General features: G+C 46.1%; 1 protein-coding gene across 2 annotated transcripts; it reads right to left on the reverse strand.

Moving 5' to 3' along the window:
• Nucleotides 1-3,311: 3,311 nt before the first annotated feature.
• Nucleotides 3,312-27,287, reverse strand: Prkx (protein kinase cAMP-dependent X-linked catalytic subunit). Of its 2 annotated transcripts, none has more exons than XR_009376103.1 (9): nt 26,860-27,287; nt 18,118-18,286; nt 14,282-14,545; nt 9,620-9,739; nt 7,676-7,771; nt 5,081-5,138; nt 4,251-4,328; nt 3,711-3,887; nt 3,312-3,526 (listed from the first exon to the last, which is right to left on the reverse strand). XR_009376103.1 is itself a non-coding variant. In XM_059251081.1 (9 exons), exons 1-8 carry the CDS (start codon nt 27,023-27,025, stop codon nt 3,762-3,764), a joined length of 1,077 nt encoding a protein of 358 aa, XP_059107064.1. In that variant the 5' UTR covers nt 27,026-27,286; the 3' UTR covers nt 3,312-3,526; nt 3,739-3,761. The 2 variants fall into 2 exon arrangements, 1 of the variants encoding a protein (XP_059107064.1); XM_059251081.1 differs by having other exon boundaries at nt 3,739-3,887; nt 26,860-27,286.

Below are 27,287 nucleotides of genomic sequence, written 5' to 3' on the forward strand. Positions count from 1 at the left end.
TATGTTGTATTATATATGTGTATAGAGATTGAAACTTTTAACAGTTATAGTTTTTTTTTAAAAAAATGAAAGTTGCTAATTCTGCTTGACATAGTGCAATCATTATTTTTTAAACACTGTTGCTAATTTAGAGCCACTCTGGGTGTGCAGTTTCAGAGGCCTTCAACTGAGGTATGGCTTGTTTGTTGTTCTTTAAAACTGTGTCTTGCTGTGTGGCTCTGTCTAGCTGCCAACACTGTCCTGTCTCGGTGTTTTAGGTGCTGATTACTGCGCACGTCCATGGAGCCAACTGAGGTTGGTTAGGAAGGGAGGTTTCCAAGCGGATAGGAAAACTTCCTCTTTAACTGCTGAAGAATGAAGCATTGTCACCTCTGAGGGCCGAATACAATACAACCCTCTCACCCCCGCCCCCACGTCCCCACCACCCCAGCACGTGTGTTTAGCCTACTCCAGGGGGCTTCGACCCTCCCTAGGGGAAATCTTCCTGTAACCGCAGGTGTTTGGGGTAATGCAGCCCTACCCTCCCTGACTAGCTTCCTACTCCCTCCCTTCATTCTGTCTGCAGTTTGTAACACTTGAACAATCCTGGGGCGCTAATATTTCTGCAAACAACCATCAGCCCCTATTACAGGGGTGCATACTCATTTCCTTGATAAACCTAACATTGAGCCTCTTCAGTTCCGCCTCGAGAAGTGGGCACCAACTGCTGTTGGTGACTGGATCACTGTGGTCATTAACGACGGGCAGTGACTTTTGTTTTATGGTGTTACCCTGGATTATAGGAAAAGCCAAGGAAGGACCTGAAACAGATTTCTTAACATACAAACTTTTATTAAACAAACCTGGACTCAGTAGTATTATTTTATAAATTAGACAGCAGAAAAATTTTCCTGGGGCAAATATATATAGAAAGATATAGATATATACACAAATCACAGTGATTTTTTAATTGTGCAGCAGGATTAGAAAGTTAGAAAAAAAAAAAAACAGGCTTTTTCATTCCGAGTGATAATTTCAGGCAAGTCGGCAGGTGCTCAGCAGTGGGACACACCTGCACAGTGCACATGATACCTGTTCCATCAGGAGGTCAAGTGGTGAGTCCCCACACTGTGAGTTTGAGTCTGACCTGTGAGGACCAGGAGGGCCAGGGAGGCTCCTGCTCCTGCTCACTTTCCCTAAGTCACACAAGTGATGATGTCTATTCCATAACCAACTGAAGCAACCCCTCCCCTCCAGAAATGACAGTGTGTGGTTGGATGCAAGGCTGTGAGGTTCACAAGGCAGATCTGATAGGAACAAATAAGGGTAGAGGACACAGACACACACAAAGAGATTGGGGGAAAACCAACCCATACAAAAACCTTGACTTTGCATTATAATTTTCAGGTTGTTTGCAGTGTGTGTGAGAAACAAGAGTGACAGGTGTCAGGCATTCGTTAATGCTCCCTATGGAGTTTCATTCAAAACAACAATAACAACAACAACAAAACACACACACACACACACACACACACACAAAAAAAAAAAAACCCAGGAAATTGACACGCCTCTAAATCTACAGCCAGGAGTGATAGACACTTTCCCTGGTTATTTACCCCAACATCGAGACCCACACAAGGCTGAATCTTGCCTAGGGTTCACCGAACAGCACAGTGGTGATTGATTGATATGTTTTGGTCCAATGTTGAGATATTTGCACAGCCTGAGGTCCTGTGAACAGTATTTAGCCATTGAATCACATTTTACAGTGTAACATGTAACAGCTAGTTAGGTGAGACAAGCAACATTCCATAGCACTTAGTACTTTATCTCTACTAAATACCAAAAAAAAAAAAAAAAAAATTTAAAGTCAGTCTTGGTTGAAGAGCATGAGGATTTGTTTTTAAATTAGTATTGGTTACTGATTATTTTATCTTTTACTTAGTCAAATCAAACCACCACCTGAGGAATTTGTAATTTATTAACTGGCCCATTGCTTTATGAGAAGGTGCTGGGTGCACAGTCCTCCTTGGACTCATAGGTGGGAATAGGACATATTTCCCTCATCCTCTTTCCTGGTTGTTTTTGCCTGACCACTCCTTCCTAATTTTATTTCTTTTACATGTTAACTATGTGGACTGCAGAGGTTCCCAGCATGCACAGGGCAGCACACAATCGCCTGTATGTCCAGCTACAGGGTCTCTGGAGTGCTCTGCTGACCCCCATGTGTACTGAAGCCACACGCACACACGTTAAAAATATTAAAATAAAAAAAAATTGATTCCTATGCACTACCTGATGTCACTACAATGACATCACATGGTATAATTTACAGCCCAATTAAGGGTGTTTAATTTGATTTAATCTGATCAGGGTCAGATTGCTAAGTACTTTAGGAGCACACAATGGGTGCATGTGGGCATGTGTGATCTCCCCGTATGTGTTTAGAATTAAGGCAATATTTCCTAGGCTAATTTTACGTTATTTCCTACTTCATATCAAATGCTGACAGCACCTACGTGGGTCAGCGTGTCTATTCACAGGGCTTGATTATAACCCTGAATTCTACTTCCTGTGTGTGTTTGTTCATGGTACATAACCCAGTTATTTTGCATATTGAAAGGGCTGAGAAAGCTCACTGAAAATACAGCTCTGTACAAACTTTCATAAAAGTTCCCAGCCTGGAACCTGAGTTTTTACGGATGGACAAGGTTGGAAGAACAGGATTGAGTTTGGTAGGAAGAAAATGTCACTTACAACAGAGGAGGGAATTGAGGGGTGGATCCTTAAAGTTCCCTTTGGGGAATGTGGATAAATCTGTATTATCATAAAAAGGCAATCTTTGCACCCAGGTTGCCATGTGGCTAATGGAGTATGCAGAGTTCTGGCTTAACTTTAGGAAGGGATATTTTACTGGAAACGTCTAAACTGGAAGATTGGGGAAAGCCACCTGTTTGTGCCATATTTGAAGGAGGGTCTGCAGGGCATGTGGCTTCCTGACTTCCGAGTTTATAGTGACCAGAGAGGAACAAAATACACAGTGACTAAATAAACAACGTACACAAACGCCTGCCACATGCATAGAAACGCATTTTAAAAATGCATATATCACACCCCTTTTTACCTGCAGAGTGACAGATTTTCAGAAAGCTTTGGAAAAATAACCATGTCACAGGCACATCAAAGTACCAAATGTCCAGTAATGCACAATTTCTGTGCACATACACAGTGACAGCTATCACCAAATGGGTCAAATTCAAACTTACAAAATTCAGTAGAGAAACCACCACAACAAAATCTAAATCCGCAGCATGAAACACAAGACTCAGAGAGAAGGGACAAAGCTACCGTTTAACAGCTATTAAGAACTTCCCACTAGGCAGGTTTTGAGTTGTCAAAAGAGGCCAAGTCCTGCGGACAATGATCCTCAGGATCGAAGGAATGGTGGTTACATATGCTGGATCCTTCTAGTTTTTCATCAAGAAGGCAAAAGACAAGCAACGGAATTGGTTCTGGTCCTCGGCACAGTACGGAATTTCTCATGCTCCTAGTGAAGCAAAAAGAGAAAGGGGGCACGGTTAAGTGATTGGCAACATTTACTACCAACTGACCTGCAAATCATTTTAAGAAACCCTGAAGCCTGGCTAACTCACAATCCTTGGTTGCACAGAGTGTATTTTCCTCAACCACATGGTAAGTTCAAGGCTATCCTCGGTTACATGGAAACCTACCTTAAAATTCAGAAAAAACAAGTTTCACCTTGCAGATGTGCGTTCCTGTCCTCAGAAATTTTTGAATATTTCCAGTTCTTTATCGGATACGGGAAGGATCTTGTCCCACTCACTTTCTGGATATGTCTCAAAGTTGGAGGTGTCACCATCACCCGTTATCTTGGGCACAATGGGTGGCTAAGGGTCACACAAAATACATAAATGAAGCACCATTAGACAGAAATGTGAGGAAGTTGGACACTTTTGTTGATTGACAGAAATGTTTGCATGGCTCACGGGGAAAGGTGACACTGGGCAGCTGAGTGGGGACATGCAGTGTCTGTCACTCAGAATGTAAATTTTACAAGGAGGGCTGAAGGCACCCTGGTATTGCAGTCACACGGTGTACATAAACACAGACACACATACATGTAGACAATCACGAAAGAAATCTCTGGTGAATTAATTTGCAAGACTGAGACACAGCAGTGGGAGCTCGCTGGGCGGTTAGGATAGGCTATGGAGGGGTTCCTTTAGTTTAAAGGTGTATGATATCCCCACCTTTAGCTTCTTCTGTGGCACAGATTCCCAGTCCACACCCCGGAACCATCGGTGTCGCTTGATGTCTTCAACCCCATTCTTGAGAATGAACAGACACAGTTAGTAAAAAGCATTTGAGAAACAGTGTGCGTGCGTGCGTGCGTGCGTGCGTGCGTGCGTGCGTGTGTGTGTGTGTGTGTGTAGCATGTGTAAAATCTCTCTCCAATAAAGCAGTTAAAAAAAAAAAACACAAGTGGCCAGGTGTGGTGGCACATGCCTTTACTTCCAGTACTCTGGTGATGGAGGCAGGTGGATGCCTGTAAGTTTGAGGCCAGCTTTGTCTACATAAGAGTGTTCCAGGACAGCCAGACTACATGGTGAGACCCTGTCTCAAAAGTAAATAAATAAGAGCAAATGAACAAAAACTCTCAAAAATAAAGAGTAACAAGTCAACCATGAGTAGTGGTGCATGCCTGTCATCCCTGCTCTGGGAGGCCGAGGTGGGTGGGTCACAAGTTCAAGGTTATTCTCAGCTACATACTGACTTTGATTCCAGCCTGGGCTACACTAAAACAGCAAAACAGGGGCTGGAGAGATGGCTGCTCTTGCAGAGGACCCAGGTTCAGTTTGCAGCACCCACATGGTGGTGGACAATCTCTAACTGCAGCTCCAGGGAACCCACTGCGCTCTGCCCACTATGGCAGGTAATGTACCCGTGTAGTATGTACACAGAATTAATGAAAAGAAATGAACAAGCCACAAAAATAGCTAACATTGAGCATAGTCTGGGACCCTCTGAGTGGATGATGTTACCATCAGTGTGCAAACTGGAATGCTCTGACATGACTTACCTTCATGCTGCCGAGGCGCCGGGTCCTGTCTACCACCAGCAGCCTTTTGATGAGGTCCCTGCATGAGTGGAGCAGATTTTACTTAGATTCGGAAAATGCCAGAATCAATGCAGGCACCAACCCCACCTGCACCCACACACGGTGTGTCCATGGGAAAAGCATTTTGGGGGTTGGAGTGGGTAGGCAGCTTGCAACCTGGGCTCCCACCCCTAACAATGACCTTCAACCTCTAAGCTATAGCTTCTGTCTTCTACATGCCAGGACTACAGACATGTGTACCATACATGGTGAGGGATGGAGCCCAGGCCTTGGTGCATGCCAACAGAGCCACCAGCACTCTATTCACTGAGCTACGAGCACTCTACCCACTGAGCCACAAGCACTCTGAACACTGAGCTACACGTACTCTATGCAACACTCAATTACCAAGTACTCAACTGGTAGAGTTACAAAATCTCTATTGAACAACAAGGACCCAGCCACCTCTGCCAGCAAGCACTCGGCTTGCTGCTATGCTACAAGCACAGCCTTCATCCTGTGAACTTTGCCTGCAACCCTTTAGCACTTATCTATCCCAGCAGGGTTTCCTCCTGTGTAACTGCCAGGGCTGCTTTGCAGGCCCACACCTGCATTCCTTTACACAGTTCTGTATGGGGAAACTGAGTTTTCAGGCTGAGCACACCTGCTGAATGAAGTCCCAGACACTCGTCTGTGTCTTTATCGTGGATCAAAGATGAGAGAATGAAAAGGACGGTGAGGTGCAGTAAATCAAAGACTCAAAGACTCAGAGAAATTAAGGCAGGGTGGAGATGAGATGCTGTGTGTGTGTGTGTGTGTGTGTGTGTGTGTGTGTGTGTGTGTGTGTGTGTATGTGCGCGTGCACGCGCGCATGCATGCACACACACTCAAACATCCTGCAATCCATAGCACCTATGATAATAGCCAACAGGAACTGTAGTTCAGTAGAAAGGGTGCTTGTAACTCAGTGGGCAGAGTGCTTGCTGTTAAGTTGGATGAGTGTTTGTTGCTCAGTGGGCAGAACTCTTGTTGCTCAGTTGGTGGAATGCTTATAACTCAGTGAGTACAGTGCTCACCTAGGCCTGGGGTCCATCTGCTGCATTACATACCCTGGATACGAGTGGCACAAGTCTGTTTGTCACCCTGCCTTTGGGAGGCTGAAAGAGGAGGATCAGAAGTTCTGGGCTATGTGGAACCCTTCTTCCTAACTAACTAACTAACTAAATAAAATGAACAACTGGAAATCAAGGCTCATTCTGGTTAGAAAATACTCAAATCTGACCACATTCAAATCAAGGAAAGTTAAATGTATTTATATATATATATATATATTTTTTTTTTTTTTGGTTTTTCGAGACAGGGTTTCTCTGTGTAGCTTTGTGCCTTTCCTGGAACTCACTTGGTAGCCCAGGCTGGCCTCGAACTCACAGAGATCCGCCTGGCTCTGCCTCCCGAGTGCTGGGATTAAAGGCGTGCGCCACCACCGCCCGGCGTATTTATATATTTTTAATCCTTCTTTTTTATTTCCACTAATTTTACCATAATCTTCATGAAATGTATGGTCAGCATAAATATTGAGCAAATGTTTTTTAAGCAACGTGTTGACCTCTAAACATCTTGTGTGCAAGAATTCTTTATGAGGAGTGCAATTTCAGTAAGAGAAAAAAAAGGAAGAAAAATTAACACTTGTGGAGCTACAGAGCTTCAACCTTCTAGCTCAATAAAGAAACCAATCTCAGCAAAATATACCGTACATGTGTATAGAACTGTCAAAAATTAATAAAAATCCTGTATTTACACATTGAAGTGATCATGAAGAAAAGCCTAGGACTCAGCATCTCGTTCAAGGGCCTATCTCCAGTAACCTAACTTCCTCCCACTAAGCCCCTCTATTCTTAGTGGTTCAAAAAAAAAGTTTAAAAATTTAAAGTTAAGCCAGGCAGTGGTGGCACACACCCTTAATCCCAGTACTTGGGAGGCAGAGGCAGGTGGATCTCTGTGAGTTCAGGGACAGCCTGGTCTACAGAGTGAGTTCCAGGACAGCCAGGGCTATTACACAGAGAAACCTTGTCTCGAAAAATCCAAAAAAAAATTAAGTTAAAAAATTAATAAACAGGCCTGGCACAGTGGTGCACACTTTTCATCTCAGAACTCAGGGGGCCATATCTATGAGTTCAAGGCTTGTCTTAGCTACACAGAAAGTTCCAGGACAGCTAGGCTTACAAAGAAAGACCCTCTCTCAATTTGTAAACTAATAACTAATAAATTAATTAACAGATGGATGGATGTATGGATAGATGGATGAATGGATGGACAGTGATCGCTTACACAGTTGGTTCCAAATCTGCATTAGTTTCAATACCTTCTATCTCAAAAGGAATGATATACATAACAAGCCTTTCAAATATTACATTTCAATAAAGTAAGAATAACTGAAAGGTTTTCCCTTCCTGGTGGAAAAAGTGACCGACACATGTAATGAATCAGAGTTTACCAGGAGTGTGTGCTTACAGCGTTATTTCACAAACTGTTGAAAATAAACACAGGAACAGAGCAGGAAACCGAGAGTGCACTTACTTAGAGGTGAAATCCAAGTGTCTGGGGAAGTCTATCTTACAGGCAAGAATCTTCTGATAAATTCCAAACGGGTTGTCATCAAAAAACGGAGGAAACCTGTTGCAGAGAGAAGCGTCTATTTTTAGCAGAATTAAATATAGAGTTATGCCTACTTTGTGCCAATTATTATTTTTGCTTAATGGAGGCAAAAAATAATTTGTGTCAGATGGATCCACTGCTTGACAATTGGCAACATGGCTGTGTGAAAACAGATAGGAGACAGATGGTCTCAGGAGGTAGTGTAGCCACAGGAGGACAAGGAGAGCAAGGAGGGTCCTGATGGCCCCCAAAGAGCCTCTGTTGATGGCTTCCTCCCCCGAGGGGGTTGGAACTGACAGTTACAAACTTTCAAGAGGAGGGGCTTAGTGGAAGGAAGTTAGGTTATTGGAGATGTGCCCTTCAAAAAGACACTGAGACCCCAGGCTCTTCTTCACAATCACTTTGGAATGAAAAAAATAATTTCCTATTGATTCTAAAGCATTTCTTTGAGTGTGTGTGTGTGTATCATAAATTATGTTATATATTATACATTTTGTACATATAAATGTGGTTTCATATGTATAAATATATTTCATGAATTGTTCACACTCACATACAATATGTATAAATTTTCCAGAACACATGATTGGGACATCATTTGCATATAGGGTCTTTGCCTAGAGAATGAGTAACAGATCTTGATATGAGTCCATTCTGGATAAGGATGACCCTAAATGTAGTAACAGTAATCTCAAGACAGACAGAAGAGATACAGACCCACAGGAGAAGCCATGTAGAGATGGGATTGATGGGGCCTCAAAAGCCAAGGACATCTGGAGCCTCTAGGAGCTGGAAGAGTAGATGGATGAGTGGGTAGATGAACAGGTGGGTGGGTGCATGGATGAGTTGGGGGATGGATGGGTCGTGGGTGGATGGATAGATGGATGGATAGATGGGTATGTGGATGGGTGGAGGGATGGATGGGTGGGTGTGTGGATGGGTGAGTGGGTGTATGGATGGATGGATAGACGGATGGATAGGTGGGTGTATGGATGGGCTGATGGATGGATAGGTGTGTGTATGGATGGGTGGATAGATGGGTGGATTAGTGGGTGGATGTGTGAATAGATGAACGGATAGGTGGGTAGGTGAATGGATGAGTGGGTGGATGGATGGATGGGTGGGTAGGCAGATGCTCGCTTTTGACAAATCTCATACTATTTTTGTAAAATCCTCCTGCAAGCTGTTTTTTCTACCTGGCTTGATCCACAAAGAATGAACTTTCCTTCATTTAGGCACCAGAAAAAAGCTCATGGGGCTGGGATGATTGTTACTTCCCCAGCAGGAGCCAGTGACTCTTTAGGTCTATACAGGTGAACATTGCCATGGTGTTGGCCTCCAATTCCCCCAGCTACACCTAGATCTGTGGGGATCTCATTTTCTGTGTTTACACAGTTTTCTCAGATATATACTAGACTTGACAGACACCAGTAACCCTCAGGAATGACCAACCTTCCTGTTAATCAGGAGACAGAAAGAGAGCCCATTACTCCCACGACCTATGCATTGCTAAGAAAAGGAATTTAGGGTGAAAAAAATGTAACACGACCCTGCCTTCTTCATCTGCTCCTCCATCACTACTAACTAAGCTATTTGGCTGGTGTCATTTGTTCACCATGGGTACTGCTCAGCCTCATATATCATCCCACAAATAAGATGGGTGTTACACATAAGGAACTGTGATTGTCTATGAAAATTTAAATTCTTGCTTAAGAAAACTAAACACTCAGTCACCCTCTAAATCTTGACAGTGGGGTATGTGAGTGTGTCCATGGGCAGTGTCAGAAAGGAGATTCCAAGGAAGTGTGTGGGGTGTGAAAGAGACACCGTATGCATACAGTCACATTTGTCAGGAGAGTAACTCACCCAGACAGCATCTCGAATATAAGGATGCCTAGTGCCCACCAGTCCACGGCCCTCCCATGGCCTTTGCTTTGTATGACTTCTGGGGCGAGATATTCCGGTGTCCCACAGAGAGTCCATGTTCTGTGGAGGCAACAGAAGCATGAATTCATGAAATCTGGAAGGTGTTATAACACAGAGTTGATGAAGACCACGTCACAAGTATGGTCACAGTGCAGAAAACTGACGTATGGCCACATAGGTTGAACATTCCTAACTGAAAGAAACCAAAATGCTCCCAAAATCTAAAATTTTCTGAGCACCAACTGATGTGACAAGTTTAAGATTTCATGAGGTGAAAGTATTTGAGGCACAAGCCATATTCACTGTGGGCAGACCCATTTTTTAGGCACGGAGAAGCTGTGCTGTGAGCTTTAACTGTCAACTGACAAAACCCAGAATCCCCTGGGAAGGGTCTCAGTAAAGGATTGCCCACAGCAGACTAGGTACATGAACCTGTTACATAATGCTGAAGGAATCCAAAGTTCAGGTGTTCACTATGGCTCAGCTGGTAAAGCTGCACGAACATAAGATCGATGCACATAAGAGGCAAAAGGAGAGAACGGATTGCAAAAGCCTGTCCTGTGATTCCCACGTATGTACCGTGACAAATATGTGCTCAAACATTCAGCACACACACACTAATGACAACTATATAAACACTCCGGAGCCTAAGCTCTTTTCCTTGTTTGTAGCTCTGGATGGCCTCAAACTTGCTGGGGTTGGCATGGACCGCCATACCCAGCTGCTCCATCTATGTTGATAACATAAACTGACCCTATAGTGACATGTTCTTCATTGAATGTCTTCCTTACAAGCATTAGCTTACATATAATTTAGTTAATGGTCTCATGGTCATTTTCTGGCCTCTGCTAAGTACTGTGCTCATATGAACATACACATAGATACACATCATTAGAAAAATAAACAAAACTGAAAGTAGTAGACAGAATACTAGGGAAGAGAGAGTGAGAGGTGGGCAAATTGATATGCAGTATGAACTATCTTTAACATTAGCCACAGGGGCTGGGAATGTGGCTCAGTTGGTAGAGCACATGCTTGGCATGCAGTAGGCCCTGGGTTCAATTTCCAGCATGGCATAAAAAAGATGTGGAGGTAGAAGCAGGAGGATCAGGACTTCAGAGTTTTTGTTTATTTCAAGACAGCATTTCTCTGTGTGACAGCTCTGGCTATCCTATAACTCACCTGTGTAGTCCAGGCTGGCCTCAAACTCACAGAGATCCACCTGCCTCTGCCTCTTAAGTGCTGGGATCAAAGGTGTGCGCTACCATGCCTGGCTTTCATTTATAGTTAAAAACAGCCAATTGGTGTGGCAAATAGCTGCTGACATCTGCAAATTGCAGAGCATATGAAATAAGAAAAATTGATTGTTTCTTTCTTTAAAAGAAAGATTCAACTAAAAAATAAGTTAAGCTATACAAGTTTTGATAAACACCATGTGGTCAAACTCTAAAATGAAATAGTATTTAGCCATGAAAAGGACAGTAAATCTGAGAGGTGGCACCACATACATAGACAAAGAGGCCACTGCATAAGTTGGACATAAAAAGGGAAAAAAAATATCGCACTGATGTTGTGTGTGTAGAGTGCACGGGCCAGGAAGACCCAGAGAGGCAAAACGCACACCAGGGGGTTATGAGGGGGGAATGAAGGGAGCAGGGAGGGACTGCTTCATGGCCACACATAATGAAAATGTCCTGGAGCTGGAACCATGGTAAAGCTGACAGAGCGCTGGCCTAGTGTGCTTGAAACCCTGGGGGGATGCTCAGTGGGTCAAAGCACTTGTGTCAAGCCTGCCAACCTGAGTTCAATTCTGGGGACCCTCCTGGAGGCAGGTGGGCACTGACTCTCACAAGCTGACCTCTACACCATGGCACATTCCTCCATCCAAAAGAAATAAATGTAATAAATCATGTTTTAAAAAGCGGGCTCGAAGCCAGGTGGTGGTGGCACACACCTTTAATCCCAGCACTCGGGAGGCAGAGACAGGCGGATCTCTGTGAGTTCAAGGCCAGCCTGGTCTCCAGAGCGAGTTCCAGGAAAGGCGCAAAGCTACACAGAGAAACCCTGTCTCGAAAAACCAAAAAAAAAAAAAAGCGGGCTCAAGAGATGGCTCAGTGAATAAGAGTATTTTGCAGGGGACTTGTGCAAGTCACAGCACAAGGATTTTCTAAAAGGGATTCTAGTGGTTCAATAAGTTTGACAGAAGGGAGGGCACACCAGAAGCTTCTGTGCACCAAAGCAGACAGAGCAGGGAACAGATGGGGAGAAAAGTTCTGCAAGTGTAACGTACGAAAGGGGACTCAGGCCCAGAATCTGTAAAGAACTGATCCAGACCTGGTACAAGGGATGGTATGGTTCAACTCCGATACTTCTGCAGGGATGGAACTATAGGTCAGTGAGTAGAGTGCCTATAGTTTTGTAGGTGGAATGCTTGTAGCTGAATGGGTAGAGCGCTTGCCAAGCAGACACAGAGCCCAGATTCGATCCCCAGCATAAACAGGAGGCGGAGATGTTCACCTGCCATCTCAGCACTCAGGAGGTCAAGGCAGGAGGATCAGGAGTTCAGGGTCATCCTTGGCTGCCTGGTGAGTGCCAGGCCAGTCTGGGCTGCACACACACCCTCTGCCTCCTATCCCTCCCCGATGGAATCAACTAGAAGTCAATCAGTCACAGGCTCCTGTGTGCTTCTGGGCCCATTAACTCAGATTTTGATCCTTGTAGCCTGACTCAGTTAGAATAAGATCAGGGTAGATAGAGCACGGTAGCCGAGGATGAGGCCACAGGTAACTGTATCTGAGACAGCTCCACTTACCCTACTGAAAGCTGAGTCCATGTCTGCCTCAGGCTGGACGGAGGCTTGCATGCCTTAGGTGGAACTTTCTATAGCCTTGAACTTGACTTGTTTCTACAGCCCTGAACTTCTCTGCACACAATCACTTTTGTAAAATGCCCCAATGGTTGTATGGTTGGTCACGGGTATTTAGCACACTCTGCTAGTACTGGGACCACAGAGAATCTGTCCTCAGCACAGAGATAACCTGATGAGGCTGGAAAATACCTGATTCCCTCAAGGTGAAGCCTTCTTTTCCTCCCACCCCCAGGCTATGGGTTAACAGGAATGTGACACCATCTTCTTCCTTATCTACAAAGGAGCTCTCTTAGCTGTGAGCAAAGGCCCCCAAGGAAAGAGCTCTATAAATAGAAAACACTAAGGTACAGGCTGGAGAGGTGGCTCAGCCTTAAGAGGGATGGCTGCTCTTGCAGAGAACCTGGGTTCAGTACCCAACACCCACATGACTGCATGCTGCCACCTGTAACTCCAGTTCGAGGAGATCCAATGTCCTCTTCTAGCCTCTTGGGTAACACACACACACACACACACACACACACACACACACACACACACACATACACACACAATACATCTTGAGGCAAAAAATACATTAAAAATTAAACTGCTACCTGGCAGTTGTGGTACATGCCTTTAATCCCAGCACTTGGGAGGCAGAGGCAAGCGGATCTCTGTGAGTTTGAGGCCAGCCTGGTCGACAAAGGACAGCCAGAGCTGTTACACAGAGAAACACTGTCTTGAAAAAAAAAACGCCGGGAGGTGGTGGCGCACGCCTTTAATCCCAGCACTCGGGAGGCAGAGCCAGGCGGATCTCTGTGAGTTCGAGGCCAGCCTGGGCTACCAAGTGAGTCCCAGGAAAGGCGCAAAGCTACACAGAGAAACCCTGTCTCGAAAAAAACCAAAAAAAGAAAATGGAACTACTGTGTGATGTAGCTATAGTATCCCTGGATGCATGTCTGTGTGTGTAAAATATATATATGTGTGTGTGTGTGTACATATCCACATACAATTATATATTATATAAATACTATATATAATTATATATAAATGTATGTAGACATATAAATTATATTATTGTACATGTAATATAGAGGTGTAGCTAAATATATATATTTGCATATATATACATATTTCTACATGCATATATATTCAAGTATGAAGTCATTCACACATGGACAGTATTACAATTTCCAGAACAAAATTCACCTACTTTGATGACAGAATGATTTTCTCCTTTGCTCACAACCTGGAGGGTCACCCCCACTCCCAAAATTGTACACTGGGTGTGGACTATTTCCCTCAGCCTCAGGTATTTTAACACTTGGTGTCCATCAGGTAGTGCTGTTTGAGAAGACTCTGGACAGGTTTTAAAGAAGGCGGCAACTCACTGGAGGAGCTGGGTGACTGGGGTTGGGCTCAAGGTCTGATAACCCTGCCCTACTTCCTGTTGTCTCCTCCTGTATGTGGCTGCGATGTGAGCAGCTGCCCTCTACACATGGTCCTATTGGCACATGGTCCCATGATGGAACCAGGAACCAACTAACATAAACCTGTTCTTCCTTTCTCCTTTTTTTAGGAGTGTTTTACGACATTAATAGGAAAAGACGTGGGATACCCATCTTGAAAGATGGAGGGAGGGGTACATCACACCAGAACCCACCATGCATCTTCTGCCATGTCTGTCCACCCATCTAAATCAAACCTTCAACGTTTGATTAACCTCTAATGACCCTGTGATTGTTCACACTCACCTATCCACCAGTTTTTTGGAGAAGCCGAAATCAGTGAGTTTGATATGCCCTTCACGATCTAGAAGAATGTTTTCAGGCTTCAGATCCCTATACACAATCTCCTTGGCATGTAAGTATTCGATGGCACATACAATCTCGGTGGCATAGAAGATTCCAGCAACTGAGGAGAAGCGGCCACGGTTCCTCAGGTAGGTGAACAGCTCACCTCCAGGCACGAACTCCATCAGCATGTACAGAAAGCGGTTGTCATGGCCAGTCCAGAATCTGGGAGACACAAGAGAGTACATGATGGGTGCTGAGGTGGGTGCTCAGATGTGAATGCAGATGGATGTAGGCAATTGACAGACACTGATGGTAAGATGTGTGTACAGACTCCAGATGTGCAGAGGTGGATGTTCCCATTAATATACTGGTATACACAGACACTAACAGGTGCGTATGTGCAAATATCAAAATATAAATACAGATATTAAGATAAATACATAAACAGGTACAAACATATGCATGTGCCCTGGTTAGCTTTAACTGTCAATTTGATGGCCCAGAGTCATTTGGGAAGGGACTCGGTGAAGAATTTCCCACATCAGACTGGCCTGTGGGTGTCTATAGGGAGTGTCCTGTTTGATCATTGACAGAGGAGGACTTGCCCACTGTGGATAAGTATCCTTGGGCTGGATGAAAGCTTTCTGCTTCTGGTTCCTGTTCTGCCTTACCTCCGAGATGGGGGGTGACAGAGAAGTGAAAGCCAAGTTAGCCCTTAGCTACTCTCAGTCCCTTTGGGTCACTGTTTTATCACAGCAACAGAGTCAAAGTTGGCCAGGAAGTAAAGAGGATGTTTGATTAAGATGTCCGATGCCAGCTCACCCAAACAGTAAGGTTGTGCTTAGATGGACTGTAGTTGTAGGTTGATGTTAGGATGTCATAGGATGCTATGTGAGGACAACCTGAGGGTGACGTTCACAGGGAGAATATGTGCTAAGCTGCTGCTGCCCTAGGTGGGACCTTCACCATCACCTTGATCTTAACCAAAACTATGTATGAATGTATGCACATATGTATGCATGTATGCATGTACATATGTATGCGTGTATGCGTGTATGTATGTATGTGTGTATATATGTATGTATGTGTGTGTATGTGTGCATGTGTGTATGTGTGTGTATGTATGTATGTGTCTATGTATCTTACTATCATCTTCTATTCATCCATCATCTATTATCTAGCTATTTAACCTATCCATCCAACCATCCATCACCTTTCTACCATCATCTATCTATCTATCCATCTATCATCTTTATCATCTATATCATCTATCTACCAACATCTATATCTATTATCTATCTATCCATCCATCCATCTGTCAATCATCTATCACCCAAGTAATTCCCACTCAACTACCACAAGGTTTTCATCCACAATCATCATTGCTTTCCAGGTGCATACAGCAATGTCTACAGAGCACTCTCTGACTATAACCCCCTAGGATGGGAGGCTCCTCCAAACACCTGCTGTATTGTATCCAAAGACACTCGACCTTTCAGAGTGCACAGCTCAGACCTCTCCAGAGATTCACTTACCACAGACTTCATTACTGGTTAGACCTCTGTGTGCATATCCCTCTGACATAGGAGGAATGGGTGCACAAAGTGAGGGATCATGGTCTCCATCCAGAGCACAAAGTTTCTGTGTCAAGTTGACAGCACACCCTTGTCCTGCCTAGGGAATGGTGTTGTCCACAGTGGGCAGATCCCTATGTCAATCATCAATGAGAACACTCCCACAGACATGCCCAAAGGCTGATCTGATGTGGAAAATTCCTCAGTGAGACCCTTCTGGGTTGTGTCAGTTGACAGCTGAAACAGGACATTTTCCCCCTACTTTGGGAATGGTAACACCCACAGTGGTGGGCTAAGCCTAACACTGACTCTTAATAAAGCCATTTGCAGAGAAGTCCACATCCCTGAAGCAACACAAACTGAGAGAGGCCTATCAGCTGTTTGGAGCCATTCCACTGCGCATCCCATGTCTGTTCCAGACAAGCAGGCTACTCCATGTTCACAGACAACATTCACAAGCCAGATGGATGACCCTGATAAGCTCCAGTAGCATGCACATCATCCTTTGAAGTTCAAAGACCCACTAAGTTGTGTTCAGACAGCTGGACAGACACACAGCATGCTCTGCCATGCTGTGACTACAGCATGTAGGTCAACTCAGAGTCCCTGTAGCATGAAGTCAACTTTTACCTAGTTCTTAACCCACCTGTTGAGTCCTGTGAATGCAAGATATGTAAAGAAAGCAAGAAAAGATTCCTATAAGGAATGTGTAGTTACACAGTAGTAGGTGGAGGTGTCAAGTCTGAGTTAAGCACTCAGGATTCATTCCTCCAGAATTCCTGTGTTAAAAGTCTGCATATTCAGGACCCCAGGACAGGACTATGTGTGGAGCTGGGTCTTTAAATGGGGAAACTGAGGGAGAATGATGTCCCTGAGATAGATCTGACCTAACGGGACTGAGTCCTCATAAGGAGATGTGACCGGGACACAGACACTCACAGAGGGATGAGCCTTAGTTGGTGCTGTTGCTAAGAGGAACCCATTTTGGCTAATATTTAAGTCCATGTGGAATTTAAGGTGCCTGTGCTTTAAATTTTTAAAAAATACTTATCTGTATTTTATTTATATCTGTGTGTGTATGTGTATATACATATACAAAAGTACACCAGACACAGAGGCCAGCAGAGGGCATTGGATCTCCTGGAACTAAAATTACAGATGACTATGTGCTGCAAGGTAAGTAAGTGCTGGGACCTGAACTGGGGTCCTCTGCAAGAAGAGCAGGTGCTCTTGACCTCTGAGCCTCTCTCCAACCTCTGACACTCAAGTTCTATGCTATTCTAATGAATTTTGACTATAGTGTACCTCTAAATGTTCTGACAGGATGGAACACTCTAGAATAGCATGGATATTGTATGGTGGTGTTTCAATGACGCCATGCTGGGCAATTTACCCTCTCACTGGACAGACAATCATACTTGCTGAGCCCCAGGCCAGCAGGAGACCTTGTCTCAAACTCTTAGTGTGAACTAAGTAACAACGTAATGACAACAGACGTTACCCTCTGATCTCCGCATGCATGTGCACATATGGACCTTCACAGACTATGTATAGAGATACCTTTTATATAAATGTGTGTATATTTCTAAAATGCAAAAAAGGGATTTAACATTGATAAAAATCACCAGTTGAGTTTTATATGAAAATTATGAATGAATAATTAGGTTACTCTGTCACCTTGATTAGATGCTATAACAAAAGACCTGCCAGGTCTTTGACTTTTACAGGGGTATCAACATTGAGGAGACTAATGTCAGCATCATGGGGCCTAGTCAGGTCACACAAAAAGGTGTTGTTATAAAAACTCATGGGTTGGGGCTAGAGGGGGATCAGAGGGTAAGAGCACTTGCTGCTCCTGTGGAGGATGCAAGTTCGAATCCCAGCTCCCAGTTGGGCAGTACACAACCACCTGAAACTACAGTTCCAAGGGGATATAGCACCCTCTTCTGGCCTCTGTGGGTACTATTTTGGTGTGCACAGTCACACACAAAAATAAATCAAGACAAAACCTGGTTACCATCTCCTACCTCATACCACTGAGCTACAAGCACTCTACTAGGTGAGGGCAAACACTCTTCCCACTGAGCTATAAGCACTGTATTAGCTGAGCTGCATGCACTCTATCCCCTGAGCTACAGCCAGCACCTCCCCTACAATGAACTCTTGAGCGAATAACCTTGGGGAAGTGGGGAGCTGAGAAGGAAGGAGCCAGGAACTCACAGTTTAACGAGGAAGGGATGGTTGATTTCCTTTAGGACGGCTTTCTCATTTTGAACATGTTGTTCTTGTTTCAGGCGGATGACATCTGGGATGTTCATAATCTTCAAGGCATAGTATCGTCTGCTTGATCTCTCCTTCACCAGGTTCACTCGGCCAAATGTTCCAGTGCCTGAGGAAGACAATGCAGCCAGTCAAGTCTCCCCTGGATCAGGAAAAGTATACATATCTGAGGAATGGACACCATGCTTACCTGGGGCCTTGAAGCTGGACACAGGGAGAGAAATGTACTTCAGCCTTCGGACTTTATGGATAGGTTTTTATACACAACTGTCAGTCAAGCGGCCAGGGAAATGGCTCCGAGGGTAAAGGGCTTGTTTTGCAAACTGACGACCTGAGATCAAATCTAGGAATCCATGTACGGCGGGGTGGGGCACGGTTTAAACTCACTCAACAACTTCTCTGTGACGTGCACAAGGATGCTATAGCATGCCACCATACATACATGCAGTAAAAATACTGAGTAAAACTTTAAAAAAAAATTAATTGCCAGCTATGTGCATTGGAAATTGGATTTCAAGTCGGCCATGATTTAAACACTGCCATGGGAAGAGCCCAGATATTAGACTCAGTGAATTCTATTGGAATACTTTATTTATTTATTTATTTATTTATTTACTTACTTACTTACTTATTTACTTATTTATTTATGGTTTTCCGAGACAGGGTTTCTCTGTGTAGTTTTGGAGCCTGTCCTGGATCTCACTCTGTAGACCAGGCTGGCCTCGAACTCACAGAGATCCACCTGGCTCTGCCTTCCCAGTGCTGGGATTAAAGGCGTGCGCCACCATTTGCCTGGCCTGGTGGGGTACTTTTAACCCTAACTTGTTTACCACCTCTTCCTCGTCTTCCACCTCGATTACCTCCCGGTCTCCTCCTCTTCTTAAACCTCTCCGCTCCTCCTGCACTTTCTTCCGCTATCCAGCCCTCAGCTGTCTCTGCTCTTTTACCTCCTCACTTTCTCCTCTCCAACACCACTAGCTCCCTCCTAATTCTTCATCTTTCTCTATCCTCATCTCTCCCTGTGCCCCTTTTGTTCCATTTCTCCAGCTCCACAGCCATCTCTTCTCTCTCCTCTCACTACTTCTTTTCCATTTCACTCTATTCTATACTAACCCATTCACCAGCCACTCCCAATCTATCCATCCACCCATCTACCCACCCACCCACACTCCCACACTCCCACACTCCCACATCTTGGCTTTTTTTTTATAGACAGGGTTTCTCTGTGTAACAGCCCTGGCTGTCCTGGAACTCACTCTGTAGACCAGGCTGGCCTTGAACTCACAGAGATCCGCCTGCCTCTACCTCCCAAGTGCTGGGATTAAAGGTGTGCGCCACTAATGCCCAACTCCCACCTCAACTTTTAAACATAGTTGCTTTCTGCCTTATAATACTTCAATGCACAGTGCTTGCTCTTACGATGTAGTAAAGCCATTTACTCAGAAAAAACCTCACTGGATGGTGGTGGCGCACGCCTTTAATCCCAGCACTTGGGAGGTAGAGGCAGGTGGATCTCAGTGAGTTCAAGGCCAGCCTGGTCTACAGAGAGTTCCAGAACAGCCAGGATAGTTACAGAGACAAATCCTGTCTCAATTCCCTGCCCCAAAAGAAGAAAGAAGAAAGAAAAAGCAAACCTCATAAAATCCCAGTCTTCTCCCACCAATGCAACCATGCAGGACGTTCCCCACAGCAAGCTAGAGCTAGGCAAAGATCAAGAAGGACACATCCACAGCTAGACATCGGCCTGAACAGCCCAACGACCACGAAAACCATATTCAGCACTAAAGTCGTGTTAAAGGGGCAAAAGGCATGCTTTGCAATGCCCCCCAAAAAGCATTATTTTTTACTTCTGCTATCTTAGCTTACAATCAATTAATTGTGATATAAAATAGGTCTCTGTAGCTTAGTTATTTAGAAAAGAATGACAATCAACCAGGAGATACCTATCACAGAACACACAGGATTGGAGGAGGCACACAGAGTCACAAGTGACCCTGAGTGGAAGCCAGAACTGGCCCAGAGTAGGTCAGATGGGTAAAAAGTGGGTGAGAGTGTTTATAGACATTTCAAAGAGGATTTGGGTAGCCACACTGAAAATGTTCTTAGAATAATCTCAGCAGGGTCTGTTCCAGGCCACACCTGAATATGTGGTTCACTTTGTGTCACCACAGTCCAAATCAATGGAGCTAATACAAATCTTTATAACTGTATTATGTCAGAGATTTTTGTCATAGCAATAGAAAGGTAGAAAATCCCACCCTTAATGTGGGCATCACCATTTCTTTGCTGGCTCCTGGATTAAATAAAAAGAAGAGAGCTGGGCCCCAGCGGTCACCTCTCTCTGCTCCTTACTCTCATACTCCTGTCTCCATGATGGACTGGCACCAGTCTGAGCCAGAATAATCCCCTCCTCCCTTAAATTCCGATTATCAAGCATTTTGTCACAGCAATGAGAAAAGCAAGTGCTGTGACACCAGAACTTTTGCCTGTGTTTCTGATTGGTGGATGGCACATCACTTTTGTGTCTAAAATACACCGTGTGAGCAGAGCCTGACAGATGCACTGTGCTGTGCAGTCCACAGGATGGCTTCTGCGTCAGATGGCTGCCGACCTGTTTCCTTCACACTTGTGTCTGCGGCTTGTGGGTGCAGAGGCAGCTGGTGGTGTTGATTACACAGAGCAGGGGAGCTGCAGAGCCAAAGCACAGGCTGAGAAACCTAACACCATGGAAAAGCACAGTGCAGCAGAGCGCCAACTCCCAGAAGCTGCCAGAACAAAGACAACCAGAAAGTACCAGAAACTCCCAGGGCAAGGTGCTATTTACTGCCTAGTGGGAGAAACTTAGCTCATCAGGGGCGTGTCATTGAAGGGGACACTGGGACCGCAGTCTCCTCTTCTGTATGTTTCCTGGCCACTATGTAGTGAGCACCTCTGCTCTACCACATGCTCCCATGATGCTCTGCGTCACCACAGTCCAAATCAATGGAGCTAATACAAATCTTTATAATTGTATTATGCCAGAGATTTTGTCATAGCAATAGAAAGCTAGCTAATACACATTCCACACCAATTTTCAAAGTTTGTAGAATGAATTGTGTTGTCATTGTGCTCAAGCATAAGTTGTCTGTCCCTATACAACCTCCAGCCCCCAATCCCTTGGTTGTAAGATACCAACATACCCACAATCACTCAAATGCATGTTGTATTTGCCTATCTCCAGTGAATGTCCCGGCATCCCTATGTGGTGCAAAATCACTCCATCTTCGACACTTTATCCCCATCCACTCACGCCAGTCACCCTAGCACAGTTCCATGACCTGTAAAGTGACTCCCAGGTCAGGGGGCAGCAAGGTAACAAACATCACCACCCAAATTAATTGTACACGATTTTATAGCCCTTACAGACTCTGAGGTTGCCCTCTACACCACATGGATGAGTGGACTCCCCAATTAAAAAGAATGACTACCTCAGAGTAGGAAGATGCTGCCTTCGCACTGTGCACACTCTACAAATGGTAGTCAAGTGCCCCATCCATGGATACCTGGGACCGTACAAAAGTAACTTTCTGTATGTCTGCCATGGGGGTGGTATGATTTTTTTTAATGTAACAAGGCTCCTGGGGTAGTAGACACAGATATTACGTGGAAGTGGTCCAGATGCCCAGAACTGGGTCTCAGTAAACAATGGGGTGCAAGTAGGGACAATCCCAGTGGGCTGTGTGGAGACATGCAGGTTCTTTCCTTTTCTCCATCATATTGGAAATTGGTGATTTTTGTCTCAGGTCAATATAGCACCTAATGTGTTTAAAGAGGTGGGTGGGAGGGGATGGGGGTACATGCCTGGCACAAATGAGTCCCTCGGTTGCATCCCCAGCACCTAGCACAACAACAAGAGTAATAATAGTAACAATAATGATGGTAATACTAATAAAGTTTTCTCTTGGACTGGGTGTGTAGCTCAGTGGAGTGCTTGCCTGACATGCACAAGGTCCTAGGTTCCATCCCCCAAAAATAATATTAAAGAAATGTCCCCACATTCCATTTCCAGCCTCACAAAGGAAAACATAAACCGAAGAGTGGACTGGAAGCACAATGCAGCGTATTCCTGTAGGAGCCAAGTGTCAGGGATGCCAATGTGTCATTAGCACCGATGGCCTGCCACAGGAAGAGCCAATCTACTAAGCCACAAGCACTCTACCCACAGAGTTACAAGCACTGTATCAACTGAGCTACATCCTCAACCTCAAGGGGAAATCTTTTTAAAATAAAGGAAGTGTGATGGCCTGATGGCTATTACAGATAGGAAATAAAACTGAAAGTAAGATATTTAGTGTAGCACACATAAAGCCCTGGGCTCAATCCCCAGCTTTTCAAAAACTCTGCCTGGTGAGGAAGGCTTTAATCCTAGAGCTTCCGAGGTAGAAACAGAAGGATTACCAGGGGTTTGAGGGCAGCCTAAACTACACAGTGAGTTCCAGGAAAGCCTGAGCTACAAGGGGAGACTCAGGAAGAAAAAGAGGAGGGAGGAGACTTAAGAGGGAGGAAGGGATTTCCTTAGTGTAACTGAGGCTCTATATTCAATGCCCAGCACTTCAGAAATAAAATAAAATGAAAATTTGAGTGAATACAGAGAAAGTCTCAGGATGCACAAGTCCTCAAGAGAATGAAGGTGCTGTCCTTAGAGTGTGCTTAGACTCAACCTAGAGCACCCAGGCTCTAGGGGACATAGAAGCAAGAAGCACTGGCCTGTGTGACTAACGCTGTGACAAGTTCCTGTTTTCCTCCTTCTGGGTGGTGTCCCCAATCTGGCCCCACCCCTAGGGCAAAATCACACTGAAACTCACTCTAGAACCAGCATCACAGTGATTCAGGGCAAGTGCCTCTGAGAGAGGGACCACAGTATGTCAACCCTGGTGATTTAGAGATGAGGGTGCCAGGGGCTGAGGAGACGGACAGACACACAGCCATGGGTTGAGGAGGCCAGGACAAACACCTTATGTCCTAGGAGAATGTTCAGGAGAAAACAGTCAGAAAAAGAAACCTGAAATAATTCAAGATGGCTGCCAATGGGTGGGATTCTAGATGGTGATGGTAGGTTCAGTTAAGATAGTGCAGGGCGGGTGGCTTTCAAGATGGCACATATAGGGTTAACCCAAAATGGCGCAGGGTGGGTGAGATTTAAGATGGCACAGAGTGGGTAGGTTCACCTGTTGTCCTCCTGCCAAGGACAGGACAATGAGGTGTATGTGCATCAGCCCCGCCATCTGTAGGCCCTAGGGAGGACCCTCCCTATCCAGTCCAGCTTCTGGGTGCTGCAGACATCCTGTGGCCATATCCCTCCATCCCATGATCCTTCACTCCATCAGGGCGGATGCTTGGCTTGAATGACAATGAGCCCCACCCCCATAAACCACAAGGAATGAGAAGGTGGCGCTCGGGGAGGTGGTGATGTGGTGAGGGGTCTTATACACAGCATTCCCATCTTTAGGGACTTTGCAAAGAGAACAGCCCGATGGGTGAACAGTCTCCCTTTCCCATGTACCATGGGACTGCTCTAGGAGTCAGAGGCCTTCGAGGTACAATGTGGATAAGGATATATATTTGCATATCCATGAATGTTATGCAAATCTTACACTTTACTCCAAATGCCGACCAGGCATGTGGCAGTGAGGGTGGGGCTTGTGGAGGGGATGACATGGACACAGGAGTATGACGCAGCTGCTCTTACTGCATCCACAGGCATGAACGCTGGTGACTGGCCATATTAATTGACTGATTGGTGATTGACTGAATGATTCTTTTCCTTTTCAAGAACTCCAGGTCCCCACTCATGCACCGGCACCTCCTGCCTCAAAGAAACAGCCAAAGTGTCCCCTAGATGGTTCTAGATTCGGATTATCATCACTGTGGACTACCAGGTGGTGCCCCTCCCTCTCCCTCCCCCGAGGGACCCTCAGCAACTCCTCTCGTTTATAAGGTGCTAGCCTGTGGTGATCTAACAGATGGCTAGTCATGTGACCCTACCTCTAAGGATGAGGCTCCCACTCAGACAGACCAAAGAGCTCCTGCCCTTGCAGTACCAAGGATTTAGCACTGGCTTAACACTGGCTTTCGTAAAGCTGGCCACCAAGTCACTGAACGGTAAACTGAGGCACAGGTGATAGCTCAGAACACAAGGGATCACGACTGAGTCCAGAGAAACAAGAGTGCAGGAGAGGTCCAGCCAAGCAGAGGGAGGGGTCCTGTTCAGTAAATTTAGATCGGAGATCCCCCGAGTTGCAAGAATTCTACCCACTTAGCTATGGTTACAAACATCCTGCCCACTGAGCTAAAGGCAGTCTACCCACTGAGTCATAAGCACCCAGCCACTTAGCTATAATACTCTACCCACTGAATGGAGGCACTGAACCAACTAAGCTACAAGTACTCTACCCACTGAGCTATAAATACTCTGTCCACTGAGCCACATGAACTGTATCTGTAGAAATACAAGCAGTCCACCCACCAGACTGTAAGCACTATTCCAACTAAGCTATAAGCACTGTACCCACTGAGTCACTCACATCCTCAGCCTGGAATGTTCTTTACTTGAGTTTCCAAACGAATAGAGAAATGAGTTTCAGGTAGGAGGCAATACCATCAATATTTATTTCCTGGAGAATGCAGAGTGGGGTGTGTGCTGGGGAATGACTGGAGATGCAGGGGTCCCCTGGTGAGCTCTAGAGTATTCCTATGAGCATGCCTGTATGTGTGTGTGTGTGTGGGGGGGGGTCCCTGCGGTTTGGGGTGGTATGTACTTGTAGGCACCAGCAGCTCCAGGCCAGCCTGGTCTACACAGCAGGTACTAGGACAGGCAGGGCTACACTTGGAAGCCCTGTCTCAAACACCCCCAAAACTCCATGTTTGTCATAGAGTCGGTCTAAATTTATGTGCGGGCTCAATGAGGAGTGTGCTTGTAGCTCAGTTAAGTGTGTGTATATAAAATGAAAGAATGAATGGGGGAGAGGGGTGGATGACGCGTGCACCCAGGTCCTTCTGGAAGGTTCGGAGGGAACAGGCTCACAGTAAAGAAAGGTTGTAGGATTCAGGATTTGACACGGCCCAGGGAGGTGCCCAATGGGGTCCATGCTCCAGACACAGTGGGGTGGAAAGAGGGCTCAGTAGGCAAAGGGGCTTGCTGACAAACCCAAGGATTTGAGTTCAATACCCTGAACCCACTTGGTGGAAGGCAGAATAACAGACACCTCAAAGTTGATCCCTGATCCTCACACTTGTGCTGTCCATTCCACACACCCACGCCCATATGCACACCGAAAATAAGTGAATTTAAAACAAAGGAGCCAGGTGTGGTGGTGCACGAATTTAATCCTAACACTTGGGAGGCAGAGGCAGGAGGATCTCTAGGAGTTCAAAGCCAGTCTGGTCTACACAGTAAGTTCCAAGACAGCCAGGGCTATGTAGAGAGTCCTTGTCTCCAAAAACAAAAGAAAGAAAAGGGTAGTGAACCAGCAGAGGTGCTGAGTGCCCGTGAGTCCCTATGGTCCCAGCACGGGGAAAGCTAAGACAGGAGGACTGCCTGGAGTCTCCAGTGGGCTTGAGCTATGAAGTGACTTTCAGGTCACTCATTGTCTCATAAACAAGGGCGGGGCTCAGTTCCCAGCACCTTATAAGCAATCTGTGGTGGAGTAGGACTGCAATGTCAGCACTTAGGAAGGGTTGGTAGGGAAATGTACACTTTAAGGCCATTCTGGACTACACAGTGACAGGAAGACCAGCCAGGGCTACATTATCATAAGTAAACGACATTCAAGCGGCTCCATTTCCCTCAAAAGTCAATCAATCAAAAGCCGGGACACAACGAGCGTCAGCCTCCACGCGGGAGGGAACCTGGCTAGAACTCAGGTCGCAAGCTCCTTACCCACCGAGTCATCTCTCCAGCCTGGCTGAGAAGGTGTTAATCCTCCCTCAGCCCTGGCGCTGAACCCCGACTTTACTTCCTCCCTTCCAACACCGGGGTTCAGGGAGAAGTCTCTAGAATTTCTGCCTGCAGCCAAGCGGAGGGCACCAGTCCCTCCCTCCCTCCCTCTGTCCCTCCTCCAGGAACACTTTCCTAAAAATCAACACACTAGGCGCAATTGTCCTAGAGACCGAGGTCTCTGAGACGCCCCGGACTCCCAGGAGTCAAACTTGAGAAGCAGCCGCCCACGATGCCTCGCGCGATCCCAGCCCCCTCGGAGCATCCTGGCCCGTGTAGGAATCCACCGGCTTCCTCAACAACCTGCAGGGTCACGGGGAGATCAAGTTCCGAGCCACTAAAGAAAAACCGAGACCCGGGCCCACAGGGGATGCGGGGAAAACATCGACATATCTGTCCCTGAAGGGTCCCCCCGGGGTCACGCATCCCTCTGAGCCACCATGGGTCCACACTGGGGAGGCTGGATTCGACCCCGAGGCATCCTGGGCCCGAGCGGGTGCGCAAGCGCCAGGGAAGCCGGGCGTGGTGTCCCCGGGGTAACTGGCACCCCAACAGGGAGCCACCGAGTCCCCAAGGTGAAGTCACCCTCCTTAAAGCTCTGTGACGTAGGGCCGCCCCGTTTCCAGAGGCCATGTACTGAATATGTGGGAGATAAAGTCCCCAGGGTCGCAGGGGACCCTTGCGTGACCGCCTACTCTCTCACTCACCTACAGTAGCTAAGGTGTCCCAGTCATGCAGCGCGTGTCCACTTTTGTGCGGGGATGATGTTTTGGCCGGGAGATCTCCACCTGGCGCCAAGACCTTAGCATCTTTGGGGTGGTCTTTGGCCGCATGATCCTTTCCGGTTGCCGCGGCCCCCGCTGGTACCTCCATGGGGCGGGGGGGGGGGGGACTCTATGTGCGAAGGTGGCAAAAGGGCAGTCTCAGCATCAGCAGAGGCCTCGCACACGCTTCCCAGCTCCCACCGCCTTAAAGACAATGGGAGCGCACGCGGCCGGGCTCAGAACGGCGGGGGGATCTGTTGGAAGCGGCTGGGGCGCTCCGCGGTAACGCGTGGGGTCCGCGGGACCAGCGCCAACCCCACCGCTCTTCATTCCCGGCGGAAGCCGGCTGGGCGGGGACCGGTCTAAGCCGT

Source organism: Peromyscus eremicus, chromosome X (genome assembly GCF_949786415.1).
Source record: "Peromyscus eremicus chromosome X, PerEre_H2_v1, whole genome shotgun sequence".
Lineage (NCBI taxonomy): Eukaryota > Metazoa > Chordata > Mammalia > Rodentia > Cricetidae > Peromyscus > Peromyscus eremicus.

Coding starts and splice junctions, on each gene's coding strand:
- Prkx (XM_059251081.1), bottom strand. CDS start 27,025: ATGGAGGTACCAGCGGGGGCCGCGGCAACCGGAAAGGATCATGCGGCC. Junction 18,287..26,859: donor GGACACCTTAGCTACTGTAG/GTGAGTGAGAGA, acceptor TGTCTTCCTCAG/GCACTGGAACATTTGGCCGA. Junction 3,888..4,250: donor TGCCACAGAAGAAGCTAAAG/GTGGGGATATCA, acceptor TGTGACCCTTAG/CCACCCATTGTGCCCAAGAT.